General features: G+C 55.7%; 2 protein-coding genes across 2 annotated transcripts; one reads left to right on the top strand and one right to left on the bottom strand.

Moving 5' to 3' along the window:
- Positions 1 to 8522: 8522 nt before the first annotated feature.
- Positions 8523 to 15647, bottom strand: LOC131560794 (steroid 21-hydroxylase-like). Its single transcript, XM_058809746.1, has 10 exons — positions 15230 to 15647; positions 14993 to 15118; positions 14320 to 14471; positions 13753 to 13848; positions 13373 to 13480; positions 12630 to 12716; positions 12086 to 12271; positions 11239 to 11399; positions 10130 to 10233; positions 8523 to 9542 (listed from the first exon to the last, which is right to left on the bottom strand). The coding sequence occupies exons 1-10, from the start codon at positions 15645 to 15647 to the stop codon at positions 9295 to 9297; spliced, it is 1686 nt and encodes a 561-aa protein (XP_058665729.1). The 3' UTR covers positions 8523 to 9294.
- Positions 15648 to 22179: 6532 nt separating this feature from the next.
- On the top strand, positions 22180 to 22935 carry LOC131560793 (COMM domain-containing protein 4-like; the record flags this gene model as incomplete). The annotated part of the gene is made up of 4 exons (XM_058809744.1): positions 22180 to 22183; positions 22365 to 22423; positions 22667 to 22701; positions 22800 to 22935. Coding segments are annotated over exons 1-4 (234 nt in total), but the record flags the coding sequence as incomplete, so codon positions are not given.
- Between the last annotated feature and the right edge of the window lie 2607 nt (positions 22936 to 25542).

The following is a 25542-nucleotide window of genomic DNA, read 5'->3' as shown; positions in this document are numbered from 1 at the left end:
TACGACAGTCGCGCTTTACGGCCGGTTTTACGACAGTCGCGCTTTACGGCACCTTTTACGACAGTCGCGCTTTACGGCCGATTTTACGACAGTCGCGCTTTACGGCCGGTTTTACGACAGTCGCGCTTTACGGCCGGTTTTACGACAGTCGCGCTTTACGGCACCTTTTACGACAGTCGCGCTTTACGGCACCTTTTACGACAGTCGCGCTTTACGGCACCTCTTACGACAGTCGCGCTTTACGGCCGATTTTACGACAGTCGCGTTTTACGGCACCTTTTACGACAGTCGCGCTTTACGGCCGGTTTTACGACAGTCGCGCTTTACGGCCGATTTTACGACAGTCGCGCTTTACGGCCGATTTTACGACAGTCGCGCTTTACGGCACCTTTTACGACAGTCGCGCTTTACGGCCGGTTTTACGACAGTCGCGCTTTACGGCACCTTTTACGACAGTCGCGCTTTACGGCACCTTTTACGACAGTCGCGCTTTACGGCCGGTTTTACGACAGTCGCGCTTTACGGCACCTTTTACGACAGTCGCGCTTTACGGCCGGTTTTACGACAGTCGCGCTTTACGGCACCTTTTACGACAGTCGCGCTTTACGGCCGATTTTACGACAGTCGCGCTTTACGGCACCTTTTACGACAGTCGCGCTTTACGGCACCTTTTACGACAGTCGCGCTTTCCGGCACCTTTTACGACAGTCGCGCTTTACGGCACCTTTTACGACAGTCGCGCTTTACGGCCGATTTTACGACAGTCGCGCTTTACGGCACCTTTTACGACAGTCGCGCTTTACGGCACCTTTTACGACAGTCGCGCTTTACGGCCGGTTTTACGACAGTCGCGCTTTACGGCACCTTTTTCGACAGTCGCGCTTTACGGCACCTTTTACGACAGTCGCGCTTTACGGCCGGTTCTACGACAGTCGCGCTTTACGGCACCTTTTACGACAGTCGCGCTTTACGGCACCTTTTACGACAGTCGCGCTTTACGGCACCTTTTACGACAGTCGCGCTTTACGGCACCTCTTACGACAGTCGCGCTTTACGGCCGATTTTACGACAGTCGCGTTTTACGGCACCTTTTACGACAGTCGCGCTTTACGGCCGGTTTTACGACAGTCGCGCTTTACGGCCGATTTTACGACAGTCGCGCTTTACGGCCGATTTTACGACAGTCGCGCTTTACGGCACCTTTTACGACAGTCGCGCTTTACGGCCGGTTTTACGACAGTCGCGCTTTACGGCACCTTTTACGACAGTCGCGCTTTACGGCACCTTTTACGACAGTCGCGCTTTACGGCCGGTTTTACGACAGTCGCGCTTTACGGCCGTCTTTACGACAGTCGCGCTTTACGGCCGGTTTTACGACAGTCGCGCTTTACGGCACCTTTTACGACAGTCGCGCTTTACGGCCGGTTTTACGACAGTCGCGCTTTACGGCACCTTTTACGACAGTCGCGCTTTACGGCACCTTTTACGACAGTCGCGCTTTACGGCCGGTTTTACGACAGTCGCGCTTTACGGCACCTTTTACGACAGTCGCGCTTTACGGCACCTTTTACGACAGTCGCGCTTTATGGCCGATTTTACGACAGTCGCGCTTTACGGCTGTCTTTACGACAGTCGCGCTTTACGGCACCTTTTACGACAGTCGCGCTTTACGGCACCTTTTACGACAGTCGTGCTTTACAGCCGTCTTTACGACAGTCGCGCTTTACGGCCGGTTTTACGACAGTCGCGCTTTACGGCACCTTTTACGACAGTCGCGCTTTACGGCACCTCTTACGACAGTCGCGCTTTACGGCCGGTTTTACGACAGTCGCGCTTTACGGCCGGTTTTACGACAGTCGCGCTTTACGGCACCTCTTACGACAGTCGCGCTTTACGGCCGATTTTACGACAGTCGCGTTTTACGGCACCTTTTACGACAGTCGCGCTTTACGGCCGGTTTTACGACAGTCGCGCTTTACGGCCGATTTTACGACAGTCGCGCTTTACGGCCGATTTTACGACAGTCGCGCTTTACGGCCTATTTTACGACAGTCGCGCTTTACGGCCGATTTTACGACAGTCGCGCTTTACGGCCGGTTTTACGACAGTCGCGCTTTACGGCACCTTTTACGACAGTCGCGCTTTACGGCACCTTTTACGACAGTCGCGCTTTACGGCCGGTTTTACGACAGTCGCGCTTTACGGCACCTTTTACGACAGTCGCGCTTTACGGCCGGTTTTACGACAGTCGCGCTTTACGGCACCTTTTACGACAGTCGCGCTTTACGGCACCTTTTACGACAGTCGCGCTTTACGGCCGGTTTTACGACAGTCGCGCTTTACGGCACCTTTTACGACAGTCGCGCTTTACGGCACCTTTTACGACAGTCGCGCTTTACGGCACCTCTTACGACAGTCGCGCTTTACGGCCGATTTTACGACAGTCGCGCTTTACGGCACCTTTTACGACAGTCGCGCTTTACGGCACCTTTTACGACAGTCGCGCTTTCCGGCACCTTTTACGACAGTCGCGCTTTACGGCACCTTTTACGACAGTCGCGCTTTACGGCCGATTTTACGACAGTCGCGCTTTACGGCACCTTTTACGACAGTCGCGCTTTACGGCACCTTTTACGACAGTCGCGCTTTACGGCCGGTTTTACGACAGTCGCGCTTTACGGCACCTTTTTCGACAGTCGCGCTTTACGGCACCTTTTACGACAGTCGCGCTTTACGGCCGGTTCTACGACAGTCGCGCTTTACGGCACCTTTTACGACAGTCGCGCTTTACGGCCGATTTTACGACAGTCGCGCTTTACGGCACCTTTTACGACAGTCGCGCTTTACGGCACCTTTTACGACAGTCGCGCTTTATGGCCGATTTTACGACAGTCGCGCTTTACGGCTGTCTTTACGACAGTCGCGCTTTACGGCACCTTTTACGACAGTCGCGCTTTACGGCACCTTTTACGACAGTCGTGCTTTACAGCCGTCTTTACGACAGTCGCGCTTTACGGCCGGTTTTACGACAGTCGCGCTTTACGGCACCTTTTACGACAGTCGCGCTTTACGGCACCTTTTACGACAGTCGCGCTTTGCGGCCGGTTTTACGTCAGTTTTTTCTTGCCCATCTTGGCGTTTTTTCTTGCCAGTCTTGGGGTGTTTGTTCCAGATTTCTTCTTGCCCATCTTGGGGGTTTTTTTTGTGTTTTTTTCTGGGTTTTTTCTTGCCCATCTTGCGGATTTTTTCTGAGGTTTTTTCTGGAGTATTCTTGCCTATCCTTGGGTTTTTTTCCGGTTTTTTTTTTTTTTTCCTTGGTTTTTTAAGGGTTTTTTCTGGTCCATCTTGGTTTTTTTTCCTGGGAGTTTTCTCACCCATCTTGGGGTTTTTTCCTTGGTTTTCTGTGGGTGTTTTCTGGGTTTTTTCTTGCCCTTCTTGGGGGTTTTTCTGTGATTTTTCTGGGTTTTTTGTGGATCTTCTCCTTGCCCATCTTGTGGTTTTTTTGGGGGGGGTTTTTTTCCTTGCCCATCTTGGGATTTTTTTCCCTTTTTTTTCCGTTTTTTTTTCTGGTTTTTCCTGGGTTTTTTCTGGTCCATGTAGCTTTGTTTTTCTGGGATTCTTCTTGCCCATCCTGGGGTTTTTTTCTTGGTTTTCTGTGGGTGTTTTCTGCATTTTTTTCTTGCCCATCTTGGGGGTTTTTTTCTCGGTATTCTCACCCATATTGGGTTTTTTTTCTTGGTTTTTTGGTTCTTTTCTAGCCTATCTTGTGGTATTTTTCTGGGTTTTTACTTGGCCGGGACCAAAAAAAAAAATCAGCCAGGGTGGAAGGCAGCTGGGGATTTTTTATTCTAAATTTAACAAGGAGTTGCAAAACCTGGAAAGCAAAAGTCACACACACAAGGTTAAATCCAGTCAGCATGCGCTCACACACACAGAGACGAGCAGACAGACACAGCCATGTGCTCTCACACATACTCCTTCCACTTACATGCTCACTGTGGCCCTTACCTGAGATGCTGAAGAAGGTGCTTTGACACATCTTCTGGCTGCCGCTCCTTGAGGTAAATGGCAGATCCTGGGGAAAACAGCAGCCACGAGGACCTGTGAGTCAACAGGAAGGGTCAACAGGTGGCTGACAGCTAGGACTTGTCCCCACTCTGGACTGATAAATTTTCTACCCAAAATCCCACGAAAGACAGATGAACAGTAAAGTTGTTATAACTGTTCTACCTAACTGTGACTACGTGCCAGGGCAGGGCAGCTGCGATCATAAGTGGTACAGTGTAAGTACACACAATATAAGCTGATGCATACAGTGCAAGTCCACATAGAGTGTAAGTACACACAATATAAGGCGACATGCTTACATACATGCCAATTTTTAAATCTGTCCCAGGGATTCCCAACCTGCTACTCTCCCATCTCTAGGCTGTGGCCCCTGACTTATCTTTTGGATGATAGGTGATGGGAATCCATGTTGCACCTGCAATGAGTCTGCCTCGGAGGGCCCCATGATCACCTGTTAGCCTCTGGTCAGCTACAATAAAGAAAACCAAAACCAAAGTGTGAGTTCAGAGTTATGTGGGCCTAATCCCAGCAAGGCAGCTACTTGCCCTCTCCTGAGTGTGCCTGGCTCCTTCAGGCTCCAGCTTCATCCTGATTCCAAGGCTGTGGCCTTCATTAGGGGTGGCACCTGGGTTAGAGAAAGGCAAAGTTAAATGGCATTCCTGTGAGTGCAGTGGATCACCTTGTGTGCTTTAAGACATGTGAAAACCTCTGCTAGGCTTCTGAGAAGTCTCTTGGCGGGGGAGGGAGGGGGGGGGGGAATGTGTCCTCAAATCAACAGCCTTTCTCACCCTGCTGCCTTCAAATCTCCCCCCACCCACAATAACTCCTACCTGGATACCTGCTCACCCTCCCTCTCCTAGTCACAACCCTTAACTCGCCTGAAGCCTCAATCTCAAACATCATCTTTGACACTAGGCAGATCCCTCTTGTGACAACATGATGAATCTGCTGAACAAAGTGTTATACTTGACAGAACTGGGAGCCTCTGGAAGATCTACTCCTCCTAAAAAATAATAAAAAACAAAACAAGAACAACACCAGAACTTGCAAATGCATTTTACCACCCCTAAACACAAAACCCGAAATTGTTAACTTAAATACTCCCTGTATTCCATGCTGTTTTCTTCAGTCTCTTCCAAGCCTCTATTGCTTTAGATGCCCAGAAACACCTGCTGAAAACAAGCTGAGATAAGCTGAAAGAGCCTCCTCAATGAAATGAGAGGAGAGTTCTTACCCCAGCACATCCCAGAGAGGGAATGAAGCTCCTCAGCCAAGGCTGGGGTTAATATACCCCTGATTGTGCTCGCCTCTCGTTCCCATGGCACCCAGGAAAAGGGAGGGGGCGAATCCCACCAAGCCCTCAGAGCAGCTGCAGCTGTTTGGCTTCTCTGGCTCAGATTCAAGGGCAGTAAAGGGCTTGTTATAGAAGAAAACTCTACAGAAAAATAACAGCGCTTTCTTTTTTGCAACAACTACTTGGAGCAGAAGAACAGAAAACTGGTAAAACATAAAACTTTGTGTTAAGGTTACACATCTAGCTAAATTGGGTAATTTGCTGTTAACTTATGTAATTATTCCTTGGTGATTACTAAGTAGTACATCAGTAGTACATGCTGCCTAGCCTGCTCGGGTGCTGCCCCTTGGCAAGAGGGTTCTTCCCTTGGCATTTTCTCAAAGTGATGCTCTACGCCCAGGTTGGCCTAGCAGCTCCCTAGTCCCTGCTGGATGCTTCAACCATAGCTCCCAGAGGGATGCTTGGGATACCCCCGTTAGCCCCTGTGGACTAGCAGCTCCCTGTGCAGGTGTGCCTGGGTAACCCTCTGAAAGCAGCTGGTCGCGTGGGGGGCTGCTAGACCTTGGAGCGGGGGAGGAGGTGAAAAAAGGTCATGTGGGGTGTTCCCTTCCCTACACAGCTCTTCGTCTGCCCCTTAAACTATGGGGTGCCAGACTTGCCTTTCCTTCTACCCCAAAACTGTCGCCTTCAGATGCAAGGCGAGGTGACCTGGTTCTGAGGAAACGGCACGGCGACCCACTGCCCAGGGTCACTCGGGCCAAGAACACACGCAGACACCAGTGTGGTGGACGGTTCAAGACCTTTATTGTCCCGCCTCATCGGGTTTTATACTGGGAAAGTTTTTTCCCTACGTCAGGGGGTCTTACTTTACTGTAATTGGTTAGTAAGGAGCAGAAAGTTACTAATGTTAGGGGGGACAACATTCTTGGGTGATCCTTTATCACTAGGAGTTAGGGGGAGAGGAGCTCTGCTGCTTTCCGTAACATCGCGAGATTTTCCGACCGCCCGACCCTATCCACTACATCTCCCCCCCCTTTTTTACAAATGAACGAAGTAGTCATACTCATAGGTACTGAGATGAGGCATGAGGTTGTCTCTGGTCACAGCATTTGCTGTCGGCCTATGAACAGGATGTTGGCCCGTTCTAGGCGGGTCTGAACGAATGAGACTAGTTTGTTCAGCAGGCATGGTCCGAAGGTGATAGCTAAAAGTAGCATTGCCAATGGACCAATTAGGGTAGAAATTAGGGTGGTCAGCCATGGCGATCGATTGAACCAGGACTCGAACCAACCCTGTTGGGCTTCCCTGTATCTCTGTCTCTGAGCCAGTCTGTTTCGGAGCTCTGCCATGGAGTCTCTCACGACTCCCATGTGGTCTGCATAGAAACAACACTCCTCTTTCAAGGCGGCACACAGGCCCCCTTGCTGCATGAACAGGAGGTCCAGACCTCGCCTGTTTTGTAGGACCACTTCTGAGAGTGAGGAGACCGACTTCTCTAGATAGGAGATGGATTTCTCGATCCTCTGCAGGTCCTCGTCAATCGTTGCCTGCAGCTGGGACAGTCCTTGGTGCTGGGTCACCAAGGCTGAGACTCCCGTGGCCGTTCCTGCTGTTCCTAGGCCCAGCAGCATTGCGATAGTTATAACTGTTACTATTTCTCTTTTGTGGAGCTGGTTGGGTTCTTCAAAAAGGTGATACACTTCTTCATCTGCGTGGTACAGGACCCTAGGAACAATCAGAACTTGGACACAAAAGTCGTTAGAGTCATCGAATTTGGCAAGGAACACACAGGGACTCACTCTGGACAAAACTCATTAAAATTCTAAAAAATCTACCCCAAAAAATACCTTAAAATTCCCTCAAAAGCCCTAAAGATACCCTAACTCATAAAAAGTCCTAAAATTACCCTCAATAGTCCTAAAAAAAAATCCCTAAAAATCCTTCATCTCCTGTCAAATGAGACATGAGGTTAGGAATTAACTTGGGTTAGAAATCAACTTCAGATTTAAGTGGAATATGCTGTTTTGAATTGTTTAAATTGTTTAGTCTGTTAAATTTGCTGTGTTCAAAAAAGCCTGTAGCTCTCAAAATTGTCTCAAACAAGGTGAAAGGAATGTGAGCTTCCAAGCTAGAGGAAGGTAAGAGGGGCCCCTTGGACCTTGAAATAAGAAGCAAGCCAAAACTGAGGCTGCAGGCCACAACTGACAAACAGCGAGCTCTCTGCTCAAGGACTGACATTAACTAATTGTAATGCGATGAATATGCATGAACCTATTGCAAAACTTAATGCATATGCAATAGGCTGGGGGAAAAAGGGGAGTTTGGACTCTCTGATTGCGCGCATGTTCTTTAAGGAGTTATCCTGCATGCGTCCAACGCTGAATAAAGATACATACCCACTTCACGACTTTTACTAGTTGTGGAGTTTTTTCCGCAAATCATGCGGACCCTGTGGGAAACCTGAGTTATGTCACCGGGGCGGGGGGAGCGCAGGGGCTGTGGGGATGATGGAGCGGGAGCTGCGGGCGGCACCCGCGGGGCGGGGGGCCCCGGGACCGGTGCGGCACCCTGCAGACTCTTCCCTTGAGGGTCCAATGTTTATTTTGAACATTTACCCTGCAGCTGGATAGCTCAGGTAACAACCCCTCCGTTGCCTTGTACTGCCTTATCTGGCCTACCTCTCCATTTCCTTCCATTATCTTGGCTTCCACTGCCTCCCCTTGCCTTGCCTGGACCCCTTGTCTGCCCCTCCCTTTCCTCGTGTTGCCTTTACCAACCCTCCCTTCTGTCGTCTTGCCTTCTCCTCTGTTGTTTTGCCTTGTTTAACCCTCCCTTGCATAGCGTTTCGTACCCTTCCTTTTTTTGCCTTACCTAACCCACGCTTGCCTTGCCTTGTATTGGTGCCCTCTTGAATTGCCTCTTCCTCCTTTGCCTTTCCTCACCGACCAACCTTTCCATTCCCTTGCCTTGCCTACCCCTCCTTTGCCGTTGCCCCCATTTCGACACATGACTCGAGGGGCGCGGACGGTCTCGTTCCCTCCCTGCCCCTCCTCGCTGTTCTCTCCCTCGGGTTTTTGCGTCGGGGGAGTGCTCCTGAGTGCCCCCGCTATGTTCGGAGCGGGCACTCCACCCTGCAGCGCCCGCTCCTCCAGGCCCTCGCTCTGGGGACGGCGCTCTACTCCCCTCCCGCCCCCAACAGCTCTAAGCCAATCGGTTGCCAGGCACACCAGGCCTCGGCCAATCAGAGCGCTTCATGCTTTGAGTCGCCTGTTGCCAGTCAGATCAGCAGAACGCAGCGCCCCGCACAAACCCGCCGTATCTCGCAGGGCTGCGAGCCCAACCCGGACCGCAGCCTCTCCGGGGAGGGCTTTGCGGAGCGGGGAAGTGCAAATCAGCCAGACCGCTATCTTCTGATGCTGTCCGAGGGCTGTGGCGGGTGCCGAGAGTGGCCGGTCAGGGTGGGCGCAAGGCTGGGCTTCGGGCGTTCCGGACGTTTAGGGGGTCCCAGGAAGAGCCGGGACTTGTGGGTTCAAAAGCACAAATTTTATTAGGAGGAGATAAATGGGGCCCTCCCACACTGCATTGACTCAGGCATCCGGGAGAGACCCAGCTATCTGGTTTTGAATGGGGGCACGCAGGGGTCAGGTGTCAGGTGAGTTGGGATGGAGTCACGCAGGGTTCAAGCAGAGTCAGATGGGGTTAGGTAGGGTCACAGCTGGGGTCATAGCCGGTGTCAAGGTGAGGCATAGGGTTGGCAGGGGTGAGGCCGATGTCAGGTGGGGTCAGTCAGGGGGTCACGGTCAGCCAGGTTCAGGCAGTGTCACACAGGCTCAGGTGAAGTCAGGTGTATTCAAGAAGGGTCAAAAAAACCTCAGGTGAGTCACAGTGTGTTCAGAAAAGTAATAAAGTGGTCAAGTGGAGTCAGGCCAGGGTCAGGGTAAGCCCGGGGGCTGGCAGGGCACCATACGCAGGCGAAAGGAGGGGCAGCGCAGCACCGTGCCCGGTGAGCCCCTCAGCCCCGGCAGTCCCTCCGGGCCCGGCTCCAGACGGAATTCCCGCAGGATCAGCCCCAGGAACACGAAGAGCTCGGCCCGCGCCAGCCCCTCCCCCGGGCACGATCGCGCCCCGCAGCCGAACGGCAGCAGCGACCGCGAGGGGGCGCCCGGCGCCAGGAACCGCTCTGGGGGGCGGTGGGTCAGCTCCGAGAGGTGCGGGGGGACCCGCAGGATCGGGGGGTTCCGGGGGGGGACCCACAGGCTTGGGGGGAGCGGGCGCCATGGGGGGACCCAGGACTTAGGGGCGGACCTCCACAAGTTTGGAGGGTGCCTGGGGGTTCCCCAGGTTGGACTTCGGGGTTCAGAAGGGAAACATGGGGGTTTGGGGTGACCCAGGGGCTCAGAGGGAGCCTAAGATTCGGGGGAGACCCCAGGATGACAGAGGGGATTCACATGTTTGGGGAGGGTTCAGACACCTGAGGGGGGTCTCAGGGGTTTCGGCAGGGGGGTAGAGGGGAGGAACAGGTTTTGAGGGGGGTACACAGATATATGGGAGAACTAATGGGGATGGTGGGGGGTAACCACAGGTTTGGGGGAGGGGGTGTGGGGTTGGGGTGGTTCAGGCATCGGGGGGGGGGACACTCATGACACAAAGGTGTTCCCAGGATACCCAGGAATCAGGGAAAACACCATGGCTGGGGGAACCCAGTTTGATGTTTGAGGAAACCCAGGAGTTCAGGGGGGCACTCAGAGTGCAGGCATACCCACATACCGGGCAGGAAGACCTCAGGGTGCTGCCAGATGTCAGGGTCCTGTTGGGCTGCCAGCAGGTTGGGGATCAGGACAGTGCCGGCTGCCACGGGGAGCCCCCCAAGACTGGAAGGGGACAAGGTGCATGGAGATAGACTGCGGTCTGCTGGGGGCTACTGAAAGTTACATGGGCCATACTGAGACCTACTGAGGCTCTCTGGGGGCTCACTAGGTATGACTGGATGTCTGTTTGGGTCTACAGGGTCTATACTGAGATCTGGTAGGTGCTGCTGGGAGTTACTGGGTGTCTGTTGGAGTCTACTGGGGCTCTCTGGGGTCTCCTGGGATCTATTAGGTGCCTACTGGAATTTGCTGATGCTATACTGGAATCTACTGGAGCCATACTGACACCTACTAGAATTTATTTGGGGTCTACTGGCACACTGGGTGGGATCTGCTAGCGCCATACTGGGATCTGGTGGAGTCCTACTGGAGCTCTCTGGTATCTACTGGCTATCTGTCGAGGTCTACTGGGGCCATACTGGGGTCTACTGGGCTCACTGGGAACTGCTGGACCCATCGTGAGCTTTTCTGGGGGCTACTGGATGTCTACTGGGGTTTCGTGGGGCTACCTTGGACTTACTGGGATATATTGGGAACTCCTGCTGGGATCTTCTGGGCTCTGCTGGGGCCTACTGAGGCTATTCTGGAATCTTCTAGGATCTACTGAGTGTCTGTTAGGGTCTACTGGGGTCATACCAGAACCTGCTGGGGCAAGTGGAATGTACTGGGGTTATACTGGGGCCTACTGGGACCTAATGAGTCTTACTGGGATTTATTGGGCCCTGTTGAAGCCTACTGGGTCCTACAAGGACTTACCAGACTGTACTGGTCTATTGGAGTCTACTGTGGGCCTACTTCTACTGGGCCCTACTGGTAAATATTCTGCATATTCGGGTCTTACCCGGGCCATGCTGGGACCTGATGGGTCTTAGCGGGACTTGCTGGGGTCTAATGGGCTCTGCTGGGTTCTCCCGGACCCTACTGATGATACCAGGCGGACCCTTCCTGTTCTGTGGTGGTTGCCCCTCACCCAGGCTGGCCGGTGGCGGCTCCTCCCTGCCCTGGTACCTGGTGTGGCGCAGGGTGCAGTGGGGCAGCGCCAGGGGCGCAGGGGGTCGCAGCCGCAGGGTCTCGCTGACGGTGGCCTGAAGAAGGGGCAGGCGCCCCATGTCCCCTGGCCCGGGTGGTCCCTGTGCCCCCTGCAGCTCCGCCCGCAGCCGCACCTGCAGCTGCACAGGTGTGCCATGTCTGCCATGGGGCACCAGGGGAGGGGGTGCATCCCAGGGGGCACACAGTGGCAATGGGATGACAGGGCGACTCCCCAGAACCCCAGACCCCCCCAAACTCACCAACCTGCCCCTGGGACCCCAAACCATCCTCAAGCCTGGCCCTCTCCCTTGGCAACCCCCTTGAACTCCCAGATCCTCCCCAGACCTGTCCTGAGACCCAACCCCCACCCCAGACTTGCTCCTCCCTCCTCCTTGGGGACACCCCTGAGCCCCCAGATCTCTCTCTTAGGACCCTCTATCCCTGGACCCTGAGCCACCTCTCCATGGAAACCCCAAACCAAGGAGCCACATAGAGACACAGACACAGCTCTGAAATGTCTGAGAGATCCATGGGGCACCTCAGGGTGGTGCAAGGGCACAGTGTCAGCCATGGGGAGGAGGACGTGGGGGACATGTAGGACACAGGTGGGGATATGGGACCCCCAAGTACACACATGGAGCCCTGGCACTGTACAGGGGACAGAGGGTGCTCCACATCATCTGGGGGCAGAGCAGCAGGAAACCCACGGAGAAGGGAACATGAGGGACATATGGAACACAGGATGTAGGGGGGGACACAGGACCCCTGGGGACACAGAGGACCCCCCCAGGGCTGCATGGAAGACATGGAGGGACATGTGTTTCACCTCGGGGCGGTGCAGCAGGAAGGCCACAGCCCAGCCCAGCGCCGCCGCAGTGGTCTCGGTTCCCCCAATGAACAGGTCCACCAGCGCCATGTGCAGCCGGGGGGGGCTCAGGGGGCCCTCCCGTGCCCCAGGATTACGCCCCAGCAGTGCCCCCAGAACTGAGTCCGGGGAAGGGGAGGGGCACGCCTGGCAAAGGGGTGACACGTGTTGGGGGTTTCTCCTGATCCCCAGCTGCCCCCAAACACGGGAGTCTCTTCCAAATCCCCAAGTCCACCTAAACCCCTGGCCCTCCCCAAGGCCTTACAAGCCTCCCAGACCCCCGGCTCCTCCCATCCCCTTGGGTCCCCCCAAACCTCTGTTTCCCCAAAAATATGTGGGTGCCCCCAAGCCCCTGGGTAGCCCCCAAACTCCTGGTTTCCACCCAGAACCTGAGTCCTTCCAGACCCCCATGTAGTTTCCAAAGCCCTGGGTTTCCCCTGAGGCTCTGTTCCAACTGCACCGCTCCTGACCTCGGGCTGCCTCCCAGCTCCCCGGGCCTCCCCACCTGATGCCACTGGATCTGGGTCTCCACAAACATGTCACGGTGCTGGACAAGCTGCAGCAGCTTCCGCAGTCCCGGGTTGGGCAGGGCCTGCGCACAGGGACTCCATGGGGACCCCCACCGCCAAGAAACCTTTGACCTCAGAGAGACACCCGCTCCCCCAGAGATGCTGCCTGAGTCTCCTGAGCCCCAGAGATACCCTATGGCCGCTCCCCTGGGCCATACAGACCCCTCCAATGTCCTACAGGCATCCTCAGCACCACAGAGACACTTTACCCCACCTCAGCCCTATACAGCCCCCACAACTGCCCCTCCCAGGCCCAGAGATCCCCAACACCATATAGACCCTGTAACACTCACCCTAGCCCCACACAAACACTATAACCCCTGTCCAGCCCCATTAGAGTTATAGGGTCCCTTCCCAGTACCACAGACACCACCCAAGCTCTCTATGGACCCTATAAGCTCTCTGTCAGCCCTCCATACCCTTCTCCAGTCCCACACAGATGCTATAACCTCACTCCCAACCCCATATAATCCCACCAGCCCCATATCTCTCCCATGGGCCATATAATCCCCCTGAGACTCACAGCCCTTCCCAGGCCCCCAAGGGCCCATAGTCCCCCTGTAGATCTCCACAATTCCCTTATTGCCCCCATAGGGCTCTATAGCTCTGGGCTCCATAGACCCTCATGCAGCAAAAAGGCCACAGCCCCACAGCCACCCCCAGGAGCTGCCAGGCTCACCCGCAGCAGGGGCAGCAGGTCCAGCACCCGAACACTGCTGTGCCCCCAGACCTGCAGCAGCTCCCCCAGGCAGCGTGAGAAGGCCCGGAGCTCCCCTGGAGGGGGCACCTGGAGGAGAACACACCTGTGTACTGCCCAGTACTCAATTGTCTCTGGATCCCCCAGAACACCCCGAACATCATTTCAGACATTCGGGTCCCCTCAAATTCCTATGTGCCCCCAAACCCCTGCCACCCACACACAAATTGGTCAGTCCCCCCAAACAGCTGGATGTTCCCTCCACAGACTCCTGGATCCCCCCCAAACCCTGGGCCCCCATAAAAACTGGGGTCCTCCTCCAAACCCCTGTCTCCATCCTGGGCCCCCTGCCAGATCCTCACCAGCTCCCCAAAGAGGAGGCGTGCGATGGTGCTGCAGGTGTGGAAGGTGAACACCTCAAAGGGGTCCAGGGGGGCCTCCCCATACGAACGCAGCTCCTGGGGGAAAGAGAAGGTTAGAGAGAGCCCCAGAGCAAATAAAGGGGGACTCCAAGGCTGGTTTAGGGGGTCGCACAAGAGAAGTGCAGAGCTCTGAGGGAGTTATGGGGACTCACAGGGATAATGCCCTTTTGGGGTGCAGAGGGTGAGGTTTGGGTGGGTAAGTTTTGGGGGACAGTGATGCGGGTGCAGGGTTTGGGGATCAGGTTTGGGATGCAGAGATTGGGGGATGAGTGCAGGGGGTAGGGTTTGGGGGGCAGTTTCCAGATGCAGGGGACATGGTTAAGGTGCATGGGTGGGGTTTGGGTGAAGGGAGTGAGGCTCAAGGTATCAGTTTTGGGGTGCATTGGCCAGGGTTTTGCTGGTCAATATTGTGTGGGGATCTGTTTTGCAATGCTGGGAGGATCAGTTTTGGGGGTGTTGGGGTTGCAGAAGGATCATTTTGGGCAGGAGTCGGTTTCAGGGTCTCACCTCACACAACTCCCGGCCCTGCAGCCAAAGGAGGGGCCCGAGACGCCCCCCAGCCCGTGCCAGTGCCCCCCGAACTGCTCCCCGCTGCCGCCGCCAGCCAGGGCAGGGGTCTCCCAGTGCCGGGTCCCGGCCCCCCCGTGACACCAGCAACCCTGGGGTTGGGCAGGAGCAGTAAGGGACCCCCCGAAAGCCCCCAGCCCCTATAGGGACCCACCTCCAATACACCAGGGGTGTGCTACAGGGCCCCACTACCTCATAAAGCCTCCTTCAACCCCATAGCCGCTTCCTCCATGGGACCCTCCTAATGCCACCCTGGAGGCTGAAGGGTGTGTCTGGTGGGGCAGAGACCTCTAGAAACTGCCCTAGCCCCTACAGACAACCCACCCCTCCAGAACTGCCCCCCCCCCCAGTACCCATGTCCCCAACTCCATTGGGACCCCCTCCCAATCCCGTAACAACCCCTTCAATCTCATAGGGACGCCCTCAAAACCCATAAGGACTTGCCATCCCACACGGCCCCCCCAAACCCTTAGAGACCCTCCCCGAGCCCCACAGAGAACCCCAGAAACCACACAGTGACTCCCTTCAAATCCCCCGAAGGGCTTCACTACACACAGGATACTCCCCAAACCCCACAGGAACCCCTCCAACCGCCCCCCCCCCGCCGCCATACCCAGATAGCTGTGGGGGCGCCCCAGCCAGTCCCCCCAGTGCCGGACCAGCGCCTCGCGGATGGTCGCCACCGAGCTCGGCACCAGCACCTCTGCAGGGAAGAGGAGGGGCTGGGGGTACTCCAAAACTGGGGGAGATCCCAAACCAAGTGGGGAGTCCTGGCGTGGGATTTTGGGGAGAGCATCGGGGGATTAGGGCCCCAAGAAAGGTTTGGGGGGGGTTGAGGAGAGGTCCCCACCGCAGGGGGAAAGGGCAGAGTTGGGGGCTCGGAGAGTCCCTGGGGAGCAGGGAGGAGAGTTTGGGGGGCTGTGGGGTCCCGGGCGGTTGGGTTGGTGTCGGGTTCGGGGGTCCCAGGCGGCTGGGGTGGGGTCGGGTTCGGGGGTCCCGGGCAGCTCGGTCAGGGTCGGGTTCGGGGGTTCCGGGCAAGTTCGGCTGGGGTCGGGGATCCCGCACTCACCGCGGCCCGCCGCGCGCAGGCGCAGCACGGGCCCGTGCCGCCGCGTCAGGCGGCTCAGGTGCAGCGCCCCCTGTGGGTGCAGCAGGTGCAGCACGCCCCAGCGCGGGCCACGCCCATCGCCACGCCGCGACAGTCGCGACAGCAGCGACAGCGACAGCAGCAGCGACAGCAGGCCCAGCAGCAGCGCCGCAGCCGCCATGGCCCGCGGGGTGGGGGGGCGGACCGGAGAGCCCTTATATTGGGGAACCCCACAACCACGCCCCATGCAGCCCCACCCCCTAAGTCCTGCCCCTCTCAGGTGGCGCACACGCACCCTACTACGACAACCTGCCACCGCCAGCATAAAAGTGGACCCTGGGCCCAGCCCCATAAAGAGCGCCCCTTAAAACCCCACCCCTCGAGGCTCGGGCCTCACACGGGAGGCTTAAAGCCCCGTCTCACGTCAAGCCCTGCCCCGCACCGGCCGCTCTGCCTTTGTAAAGGGGAGCCCTACGCCCCTGCCCTGGAGGCAGCCCCCCATCCTCTATAAAACAGACCCGAAGTCCCTGCCCCGGGATCCCTGACTCCTGATGCATTGATTCCTCCATAAAGCAAACCTCTAATCCCTAACCCCCCAAAATGACCCCACCACTATAAAAGTGCCCCCTCAAGCCCTGCCCCTCCAAACACCACCTTATTAAGGGGACATTTTAAACTTCACCCTCCTCCTCACCTCCCCAAATATCCCCTATCCCAATTCCCACAGCCCTCGTGGAGGTGCTCCCACCCCCCCCCCCCTTAAGTCCCTGCACCCAGAGCCTCCTTCACAGGTGCCTGCCCCCAATTTCCCTCACTCTAGCAGCAGCATTTGAGGATCAGAGACATTTATTGGGGTCCAGCAGAAGTGAGGGAGGTCTCCAATAGAGTGTGAGTCCTAGGGATGTCCCCTTGGGGGATGATGTCCCTCCAGTTCCCGGGTCCTGGAATGATTACAGGTGGGGACTCACAATAATCTGAGAAGTGCTGAAGTCAGGAAGGGGACCCCCACCCGGGGATGTGTTGCCCGGGGAGTTTGTGGGGTGCTATGGTGGGGGCCCTCAGGAGGGGTATTGAGAAGGGAGTTCCAGGTGGGGGATGTCTCAATGTGGGGATCTCTCAGGGACCCCCAATAGGATTAGGGATGTGAAAGTGTCAGGAGGGGGGCTCCTGTGGGTGGGTGCCAGGGATTGGGCCATGATGTGGGGATCCCGGGGGTGCCCCCCATCAGACGCTCCCCCTCTGGGGCCCTTGCAGGTGTTGGGCCAGCTGCAGGTCCTTGGGGAGCAAGAGGATGCAGTGGGCAGTGAGAACAGTTATGAATCCTCCATCACCTGCACTGAAGCCCCTCAGCATCCCCTGACCCCTTGGCAGCATCTCCCAGGGGCAGAAACCCCCTAAACACACTCTCAGGGCACAGGGTCCTTTCAAATCCAGCCACTGGCAGCTCAAACACCCTGTACCCCTCAAAGTGGGTAGTGGGCCCCAGTATCAAGTGACCCTCTCCCCATACCCTGACAGACCTCCCCCTGGGGGAAGGGGCCCCCACATAGCACTTCCCACAGCCCTCCATCCATGGAGGCCACAGACCCCCCGCCACTACAAACCTGTCAGCCCCATGGGCTCTCCCTGAGCCCCAACAATGTCCCCTTAGCACCCACAGATATCCTCCTAGACCTCCCTAAGCCCCCAGAGCCACCCCCAGGATCTGCCACAGCCCCTCTGGACACCCCCACCCCCTGAGTACCCATAGCTCCCTTCCAACTGCCCACAGAACCCTCCCAGCCCCCCCCCCACCCCAAACCCCCACAGGAGGGTTCCCCTTGGACCATCTTTGGTCCCCCTGCAGCACCAGCTGACACAGGGGGACACGGGGAATGTTGGGGGACATAGGAGGACATGGGGGACGTGGTGACACGAGGGGGATATGGGGGACATGGGGACATCGGGGTCATGGAAGGCACAGGAGTCGGAATGATGTGGGTGGGCGTAGGGGACATGGAGGGGGGCTGTGGGAGACATCAGGACATGGGAAGACAGGATGGGGACATCCTGATCTGGGGCCATATCACCCTGGGGAGACCTTGGGGACACCCCAGGAAGGGGGACAAGGGGGTGACATCCTGGGGAGATCCTGAGCGTGGGGACTTGGAGGGCACCCCCCTGGCGACATCCACTGTGGGGAAAGGGGACACAAAGCCTAGGGGCATGGAGACAGTGCTCTAGGGACCCCCAAATGGGACAGGGCGCCAGTGCCACCACAGGGGAAGGGGCACAGGGGACATGCATCCCCTGGGGGATGGGTGGACGCAAGGACATCAGGAGGCACACAAGGACACTGCAGGAGGACAAGGCCATGTGCTGGGGGGAAGGCAAGGACGTGGTGGGGCTGGAACAGTGTGGAGGGGGGGGGCTTTGTGTAGGGGTGGTCCCAGGGGCCTCCAGGGAGTCTTTAGGGGGGCCCAGGGTGGATTTGGGTGGTCCCAGGGGCTTCTCAGCAGATGTTTGCACATCGCAGGGTGGATTTGGGGGATCCAGAAGGTGGTGAGGGACCCCAGGGGAGATCCTGGGGTGGATTTGGGGGCATCTAATGGGGGTTGGAGGGTCCTGGGAGGGGGTGAGGTTCCCAGGCACTCTGGGGTGTATGAGGGTGGGTTTAGGGGGTCTGGAGGGGGTTTGAGGGTTCCAGAGAGTGTTTGTGGGGATTCTGAAGGTGGAATTTGGTGTTCCAGGGTAGACTGGTGGAAGGGCAGTCTGGAGGGTCCCAGTTGGTGTTTGGGGGATTCCTGGGAGGGAGGGAGAGGTTTTCAGGTTACATTTGGGGGCTGCCAGAGGGTCCCAGGGAGTAGAGAGTGTCTGGGGGGGGGGGGGGGGGAGGGGGTGTCTCGTGGTGAATTTGAGGGATCAGGATGTTCTTGAGTGGATTTGGAGTGTCCCAGGGGTTGTTTGTGAGGATCCCAGGGTTGATTTGGGGGGTGCAGGGTGGATTTTGGGTGTCTAGGGCAGGGTGGATTTTGGGTGTCCCATTCTGCGATTAGTCCTCAGATCCACAGTGAGTATCCCTTGTAGGAGTGACTCTTTCTGCAGCACTGCAGCCCCCACCCCGGCCCCAGTGATTTCAGCTCCAGTCCCACAAGCTTTATTTTACTGCCAGCTCTCTTCTTCCAGCTCCAGCTCTGTGTTTTTCCAGCTTCAAATGCCAGCATCTGGCTCTTGGCTCCAGCTTGGAAACAATTCAGCTCCCGCACCAGCCTCCGAAAGCCCACCCCACCACCCATATGCTAGCCCTGCAGTGATTTTAGCCCCCACCGAGCAGTCCCCAGTCACTTTGCCACCCCCTGCGTAAGTTCTCCTGGATGCCCACAGCCCCGTTCACAGGTCTAGTGCCTTTGCCATTTTCATTCACGTTGCCAGCCCCGCAGTCCACTTCCCAGCCCCACAGTGCGCCCCAAGAGGTGCCATCACAGGCGCAGGCAATATTCTGCCATCGACGGGGTTTACAGGCGCAAGCTTCCAGCCTCCCTTTCGCCACCCCACACATCCGGATCTACTATTAGCGGCAATACCCAGCCCCTGCACCCATGTCACGGGCCTACAGTGATCTCGGCGCAAGAATGCTACAGTCTCAGGTACCAGCCCTAAGGTTGCTGCGATGTGTTTTGCCGCAATTCCAGTCGCACAATGACAAGACCAGGCCCAGTGATCTCAGCCCTTTTAGCTCTTTCCCCACAAGCTTTATTTTACTGCCAGCTCTCTTCTTCCAGCTGTGTCCCATTCTGCGATTAGTCCTCAGATCCACAGTGAGTATCCCTTGTAGCAGTGACTCTTTCTGCAGCACTGCAGTCCCCACCCCGGCCCCAGTGATTTCAGCTCCAGTCCCACAAGCTTTATTTAACTGCCAGCTCTTCTTTTACACTTTCTGCTCTAAATCTTCACAGTAGTGCCACACAATACTACTTGTGCTTCTCAGGACAGGATCTTTCTTTTAGCTCTCATTCTTGAGCTCTGATCACAGTTCTTACAGCAATTTCAATTCCAACCATGCAGTTCACCTTCCCGCTCCACAATCCCTATCCCAGCCCCACGGGGGTTTTACACCAAACCCTACCATATTTCTGTCTCCTCCAGGTCTGCTGCCTCAGCTCCAGCTCCTCAGCTTCCTACTGGCTGCAGCTAAAAGCTGCTCATGCTTCTCACTGCACCTTGGGGCTGTTGATAAGGCCACAAATCAGTTACTGCCATCATTACAATTTCAGTATCTCTAGAAGCTGTCCCATCCACCCACCCAGCCCTAAGTGGCAACCCTAAGTGGCATCCCAACTCTGGGGACACTGGAGGCCTGAAGCTCAACATCCACCCTCCCCATCACCCTGGCTCTCAGCCCAGCACCTGCACAAAGGCCCCCTCACCTCCCCTCAGGCAGCTCCAGGGGCTGGCAATAGCCACTGGACTCCTGCCCCCCCCATCCCAAAAGGCACTCTTGGGCTGGTTCTTGGGCCCTAGAACCCTCTGAGCCCTCACACCCTCAGCCCCTTGTTGGTACCACAGGGCAGGGGCTGGGATCCCCCAGGCATAACCTGCAGGCCCTGTGCTGCAGCTCCATGCCTTCCTCCCATGGCATTTATCTAGCCTCAGCATTTCCACCACTCCACATTGTTTTGGGCCTGGCTCATGCCAAAATCATTATTCCACACCCTGGGGTTTTATGTCCCCACTGCTCTCACAACTGGTGCTTCAGCCCCAGTCCCACAACCCTTACCGAATTAACATGAGATATCTAGTAAAGAAAACAAATCAAACAAAAAAGATGTATTAAAACAGGCAATAATAAAACAACACAATTAAGAAAAAAAACACTACAAGTAAAAACAAAATAAAGTAATAAAAATACAAAAAGCAAGCTTTATTCCTCGTATTCTGAACATTTCTTTAAATCCAGAAAACGCAAAACGGCTACTTTCAGCCCCCAGAGACAGCAGGCAGTGCCCCCCCCCCCCGCACCGCGCCACTCCAGGCCCCACACCAGCCGCCGGCTACCCGAGCCACGCAGGGCGCGGCAGAAAGAACTGGACACGGCCGGCCCCAGATACGGCCGCAGGCGTCGCGTCCGTGCTCACCAGCGCTCCCCGGATCAGCTGCCGCGGGGGTCCCGTCCTGGCGCAGCGCCGCTCCTCGGACCGCGCATCCGCAGCTCCCATCGCTCCCAGCTTCACCGCCGAACTGACGCCATCGCGCCCCAACGCCCGCTATTTATGCCCCACGGGCGGACAGCCAGCCAATCACAACCCGAGGCAGCGCCTGCCGGCTCCACCAATCCCAGCCCGCCCATTCCCGCCGCGCTCCGCTCCGCGACTCCCCGCGGTCCCCTCAAGCGCTGCTCCCGCCGCCGCCATTGCTGTGGCCGCGTCCGCCCGCTGCCCGCCGCCTGCCCGCTTCCCTGGACCAGAACCTGATCCCGACCAGGACCTGAACTGGAAGCTCCCGGCTGCCCTTCCCGTCCGCAACAGCGCCTGCCGAGGCAGCGGCAGCGGGGACGCTGCTCCGCCGGCTCCCAAAGCGGCGGTGGCGGGAGCGGCGCCTCAGACGTACGGGCGAGCGGGGCCAGTCTGAGGCGGCGAGCCGCGACTGAGCGGGCTGAGATCGGCGAGACCGCTTCCGGTTTGAAAGGGCTGCTGTGATTGGACAGGGCGGACGCAGAAAGGCGGGCCGTGATTGGCAGGCTTAGGAGCCGTCAGGCTGAGGCCCGTGGGAGCGTGGGGCGGAGCTCGGGCTGCCCGAAGGGCTCGCAGGCGGCGGCGGCGGCCGCGGCGGCGGCGGCGGCGGCGGCGCTCGCCAAACCCCCGTCCCCTTCTCCGGCCTTCTCTCGTGCCCAGGTCCCGGCGAAAAGACCCCCGCAGAGCCCCTACCGGAGCGCCCCATCGGCACTCGGGGCAGGAGGCGGAGAGGAGTGTAGCCCGGGAGGGGTTCCGGGTCGTCTTTGCGGCAGCAGGGCGGACTAGGGAGCGGCGGCGATTTGGTGAGAAGAGGGCTCGGGAGCGGGGAGGGCGTGCAGCGCCCGCTGCGGGCTCTGGGTGCCTCTTCTACCGCAGTGCTTCCGCTTCTGCGGGGACTTGGCCTGCCCCGACTGGCCGAGATCAGCACCCTGGCCAAAGTTAAGTGCCCGCGTCCCCCTGCCCGCCCTCCGCCTGCTGCGGGCCCGCTGCTCACCCTCGTCGTCGGATGTTATAGATGATAAAACAATATTGGCTTTCACATTCATAGATTAGCTTTTTGCATTACAAGTATTTTGATATGGTAAAACTTATACTTACTTTTAACTGCTTTGTATAGTGTAATATGCCAGTTTATGTATGCACTATATTTCATATGAATAGTAGCCTGATAAATATATCGTAGGCTTTAGCAAAATGTTGAAATAGAAACTAAAGTACTTCTATGTAACTAACTCAGAAAATGGTGTAAAGCAATTATTCTGTTTCTTATAACTGCAGACTGCCCCTACCAAGTGATAATAGTGACAAAAAGAGCTTAAGCATCCAGGAAGCATTTATCGACTCTTATCGGTATTATCAGGGAGTGTGAAGCAACAGGATAAAACTACAGGAAGAAATAAAATGTGTAGACCTCATTTACAGAACGTTCTGCAGACAAGTCAGAGGTTAAAACCAAACAAGAGATTTCCTGGAACATCAAAAAGTCAAAGGAATGTTTGAATAATGTGTAAGTTAATGAATATGCATGTAACCTCAGCAATGTAACAGTATATAGTGAACATGTTTTTAAGCTACCTCTGTGCTCTTTGGCTGTGTGCTAAAAGCATCCCAGTGCTGGATTATTTTGTCCTTTTATCCTTTATAAACTTTTAAAAATTTTAAAGAATGAACTCTGTTTATCACATCAGTGAAGCTTAAGCTGATCTGCATCCAGGTGTTTTGGGACCTGCTGGGGCAGGCCATCGAGGTAAGTGTGGGGCTACTGCAGTGGAGGCCAAGTATTTCAACACAATAGCATAATCAGCAACGTTAATTAATTTTGTGTTCCTCATGCAAGCCTCAGCCTTAAGAACTCTACCAGCCTCTAATAGGATTAATAATACGCATAGTAAGTGTTACTAGTATTAATATTTGGGTAAGAATTGTTAGTGTTAACACTGGTACTAAGTATGTTAGCTGGTATTTACTGTGAAGCTCTGCTCTCCCACAGTATGACAAGGTCCTGAAGCTGTCCTCAGGTGCACAGTTAGGTGAGCACTGCTGTCCTTACCACGATCCCCCAATGGAGCCATGCTCCAGAGACGGGCAGCAATGAATCTGCAGGTGCCTTCCCAAGGTGACAGAGCTCGCCCTCCTTTCCATCTGCAGTCAGGGGATGTGAAGGCAACCATTGCTGTCCTCGGCTTCATCCTCTCCAGTGCAGCCAAGCACAGTATAGACAATGAGTCTCTGTCAAGTGAGCTGCAGCAGCTGGGACTACCCAAAGGCAGGGGAAGCCCTCAGGGTGGCACCATCAGCCAGACCTGCTGGGATGTTGCTTACACTTCCCAGCCCTGCCTTCTTCACACCCAGATGGAGGGCAGGCTGCCTGCTGTGCTGTCCTCCATCACCTCCCTTCTGTACCATCAGTCCCCGGGGGCTCCTCAGGTGCTTTGGTGAGGTTTGGCAGCTGCAGGTCTGGTGTGAGCAGAGGGATTCTTCTCTTGTCTCCCCTCATGAGCAAAGCATGCCAGCCAGCTGTGCTGTTTTACATGTGACTGACCCACAAAATTGCAGGAGACAGAGGACTCGTAACAGGTGCAGGACAGGTTCAAAAGGAACTTGGGACAAAACCTCTGTCAGTCCAAAGGGACAGCAGAGCTTACCTCTGCTTACAATAATCCTCTGAAGAGTGGAGTAGTGTTTGTATGGAAAGATTACTGGGGGTAAAATCAGAGGAAACTAAGTTACATTTGTATCCTAACAGGAGTTATAATGGGACAGAAATTTTACGGTAAAATACAGGTGCTGTTCCCACGATGGAACTGGGTTGGCATGCTCCACGATGATTCCCCATACAACCATAAGCACCTGCTAAGGAGGGGTGCAGTGGAATGGAGATACCTCGACCAGACTCTGCCAAAATCCCTGGCAGCAACTTGATGGTACTTTGAAGCTGATTAACTGCATAGCAGCTGTGAGAGAGGCGTCTTGCTGCTAAGCCAGCAACATGGCAAAATTGCTTTCCTCAGATGAACGTGGTTCATTATAGCCTAATTATAATATTAATGCACACCTCCATCCCAAAGTTAACTGCCTCCAAATTACAACAACCTCTCGTTGGACATGAGCTCTATACATTTTTGGCTGTATCATTGAAAGTGAAGTGAGAGGATTCTACACCAATCAGTAGCAAATATATGCATGAGCAGAGTCACTCAAGCTTCACCTAAATATAAAGAAATACTATAAAAGTAAGCCAAGAATGGAGAAAAAGTTAGTGAAGGCTCCATCATAACTGCTGGGACCAGTCAATGGGCTGTCTTCTCCCCTATAGGAATGCCTGTTGGGTTAGAAATGCACTCTCTGCCTGCTGAATATTTTTATTGGGAACTACAGCTTGTCTGGATAGTGCTTTGAATAAGCTTTTGCAGTCAAATACTATCACTGACAGATACCATCACCAAGAATCCCTGAACCTTAACCTGTCACCATTTTATATTTATAAAGAGTATAGTTCCATAAACTGTTCCATAAAATTCCAAAGTGGGACTCCATGGATGCTAGCAATTGCCAGCAGCAGGTAACATATTCAAATAAGAAGTCCTACTGAGGGGTAATAAAGTGGGAAGACCTACTGAGGAGTCTCCATTACGTTCTTGGCCTATTTCCGTCAATGTCAGTCAGACTTCCCCCCAATCCAGCAGGACTGCTTAACGAAGGGTCCCCGTACCAGGATGCCGACAGACTGGTCAGGCACAAGGGTCTCAGCGTTTCTGGGGCACTGACAGCTGGGCAGCTTGTTCTTCCTGGGATTTCTTGAGCAGCGAAAGTGCTCCATAAGTGCTTCTCAAGTAATAGCCTCCTGTGAAGGACAGCAAGGAAAGAACTTCTCAGAATGGTCCCAGTCACAAGTACAGGCAGTTTTCTTTGATATACCTAAATATGCACAGGGAAGCACCCAGCCACACACATAGATATGAGAGTCCCTGTTGCAAAATATTTACACACAAAAGTAAAACAGCTCACTGGCTTGCAAAACACTGGAGGGTGTGTTCAGAGAGATGCAGTGGTTGCATGTGCTCCATATTACACAGCAGTGCCCATGGCTGGTTCCTCTCATGCTGAGGAAAGCTGATTCCTTAAATGACTCCTGAGTGCTTACTCCTCCACTCTTGGAACACCAGCTTTATTCTAAACAATTTCCAAACACTGTTTTAGTTTCTTCGCAAGCTTTGGAGGTGGATGAAATAAACATGGCTGTTCAAACAAAGTAAGACAGTCAACCAGTGTTCATCAACTTGAAAGCAACCACCCTCAGTGGCAATAAAGCCACGGCACGTTTGTTACAGCGTGAGGCGGCGGCACCCAGGGAAGGCGTGAGGTCCCGGCTGCGGTACGGCACGTTTGTTACAGCGTGAGGCGGCGGCACCTAGGGAAAGTGTGAGGTCCCGGCTGCGGTACGGCACGTTTGTTACAGCGTGAGGCGGCGGCACCCAGGGAAGGCGCGAGGTCCCGGCTGCGGTACGGCACGTTTGTTACAGCGTGAGGCGGCGGCACCTAGGGAAAGTGTGAGGTCCCGGCTGCGGTACGGCACGTTTGTTACAGCGTGAGGCGGCGGCACCCAGGGAAGGCGCGAGGTCCCGGCTGCGGTACGGCACGTTTGTTACAGCGTGAGGCGGCGGCACCGTGCGGAAGAAGCCGCGCCGTGCGCCGTGCGCGTGCGCGCGGCGGTCCCGGGGCACTGCGCGTGCGCAGCTGCGGCCGCTCCCTGCACGCCGCGGCTCTCCCGAGTCAGCATCACCTCCTGTCAGCCAGCAGGTGGAGACAGCGAGCTGCACCAGACGCAGCTCCTCCGCGCATGCGCAGTAACTCCCTGCGCGTGCG

Source organism: Ammospiza caudacuta, chromosome 8 (assembly GCF_027887145.1).
Source record: "Ammospiza caudacuta isolate bAmmCau1 chromosome 8, bAmmCau1.pri, whole genome shotgun sequence".
NCBI lineage: Eukaryota > Metazoa > Chordata > Aves > Passeriformes > Passerellidae > Ammospiza > Ammospiza caudacuta.
This window is presented reverse-complemented; position numbering and strand designations above follow the sequence as displayed.

Excerpts from the sequence above, each read along its gene's own strand:
- LOC131560794 (XM_058809746.1), bottom strand. The coding sequence starts at position 15,647 with ATGGCGGCTGCGGCGCTGCTGCTGGGCCTGCTGTCGCTGCTGCTGTCG. Across the intron at positions 15,119-15,229 it reads CTCTGCCCTTTCCCCCTGCG|TTTTGGAGTACCCCCAGCCC; the intron begins GTGGGGACCTCT and ends GATCTCCCCCAG. Across the intron at positions 10,234-11,238 it reads TGCACCCTGCGCCACACCAG|TCTTGGGGGGCTCCCCGTGG; the intron begins GTACCAGGGCAG and ends GTCCCCTTCCAG.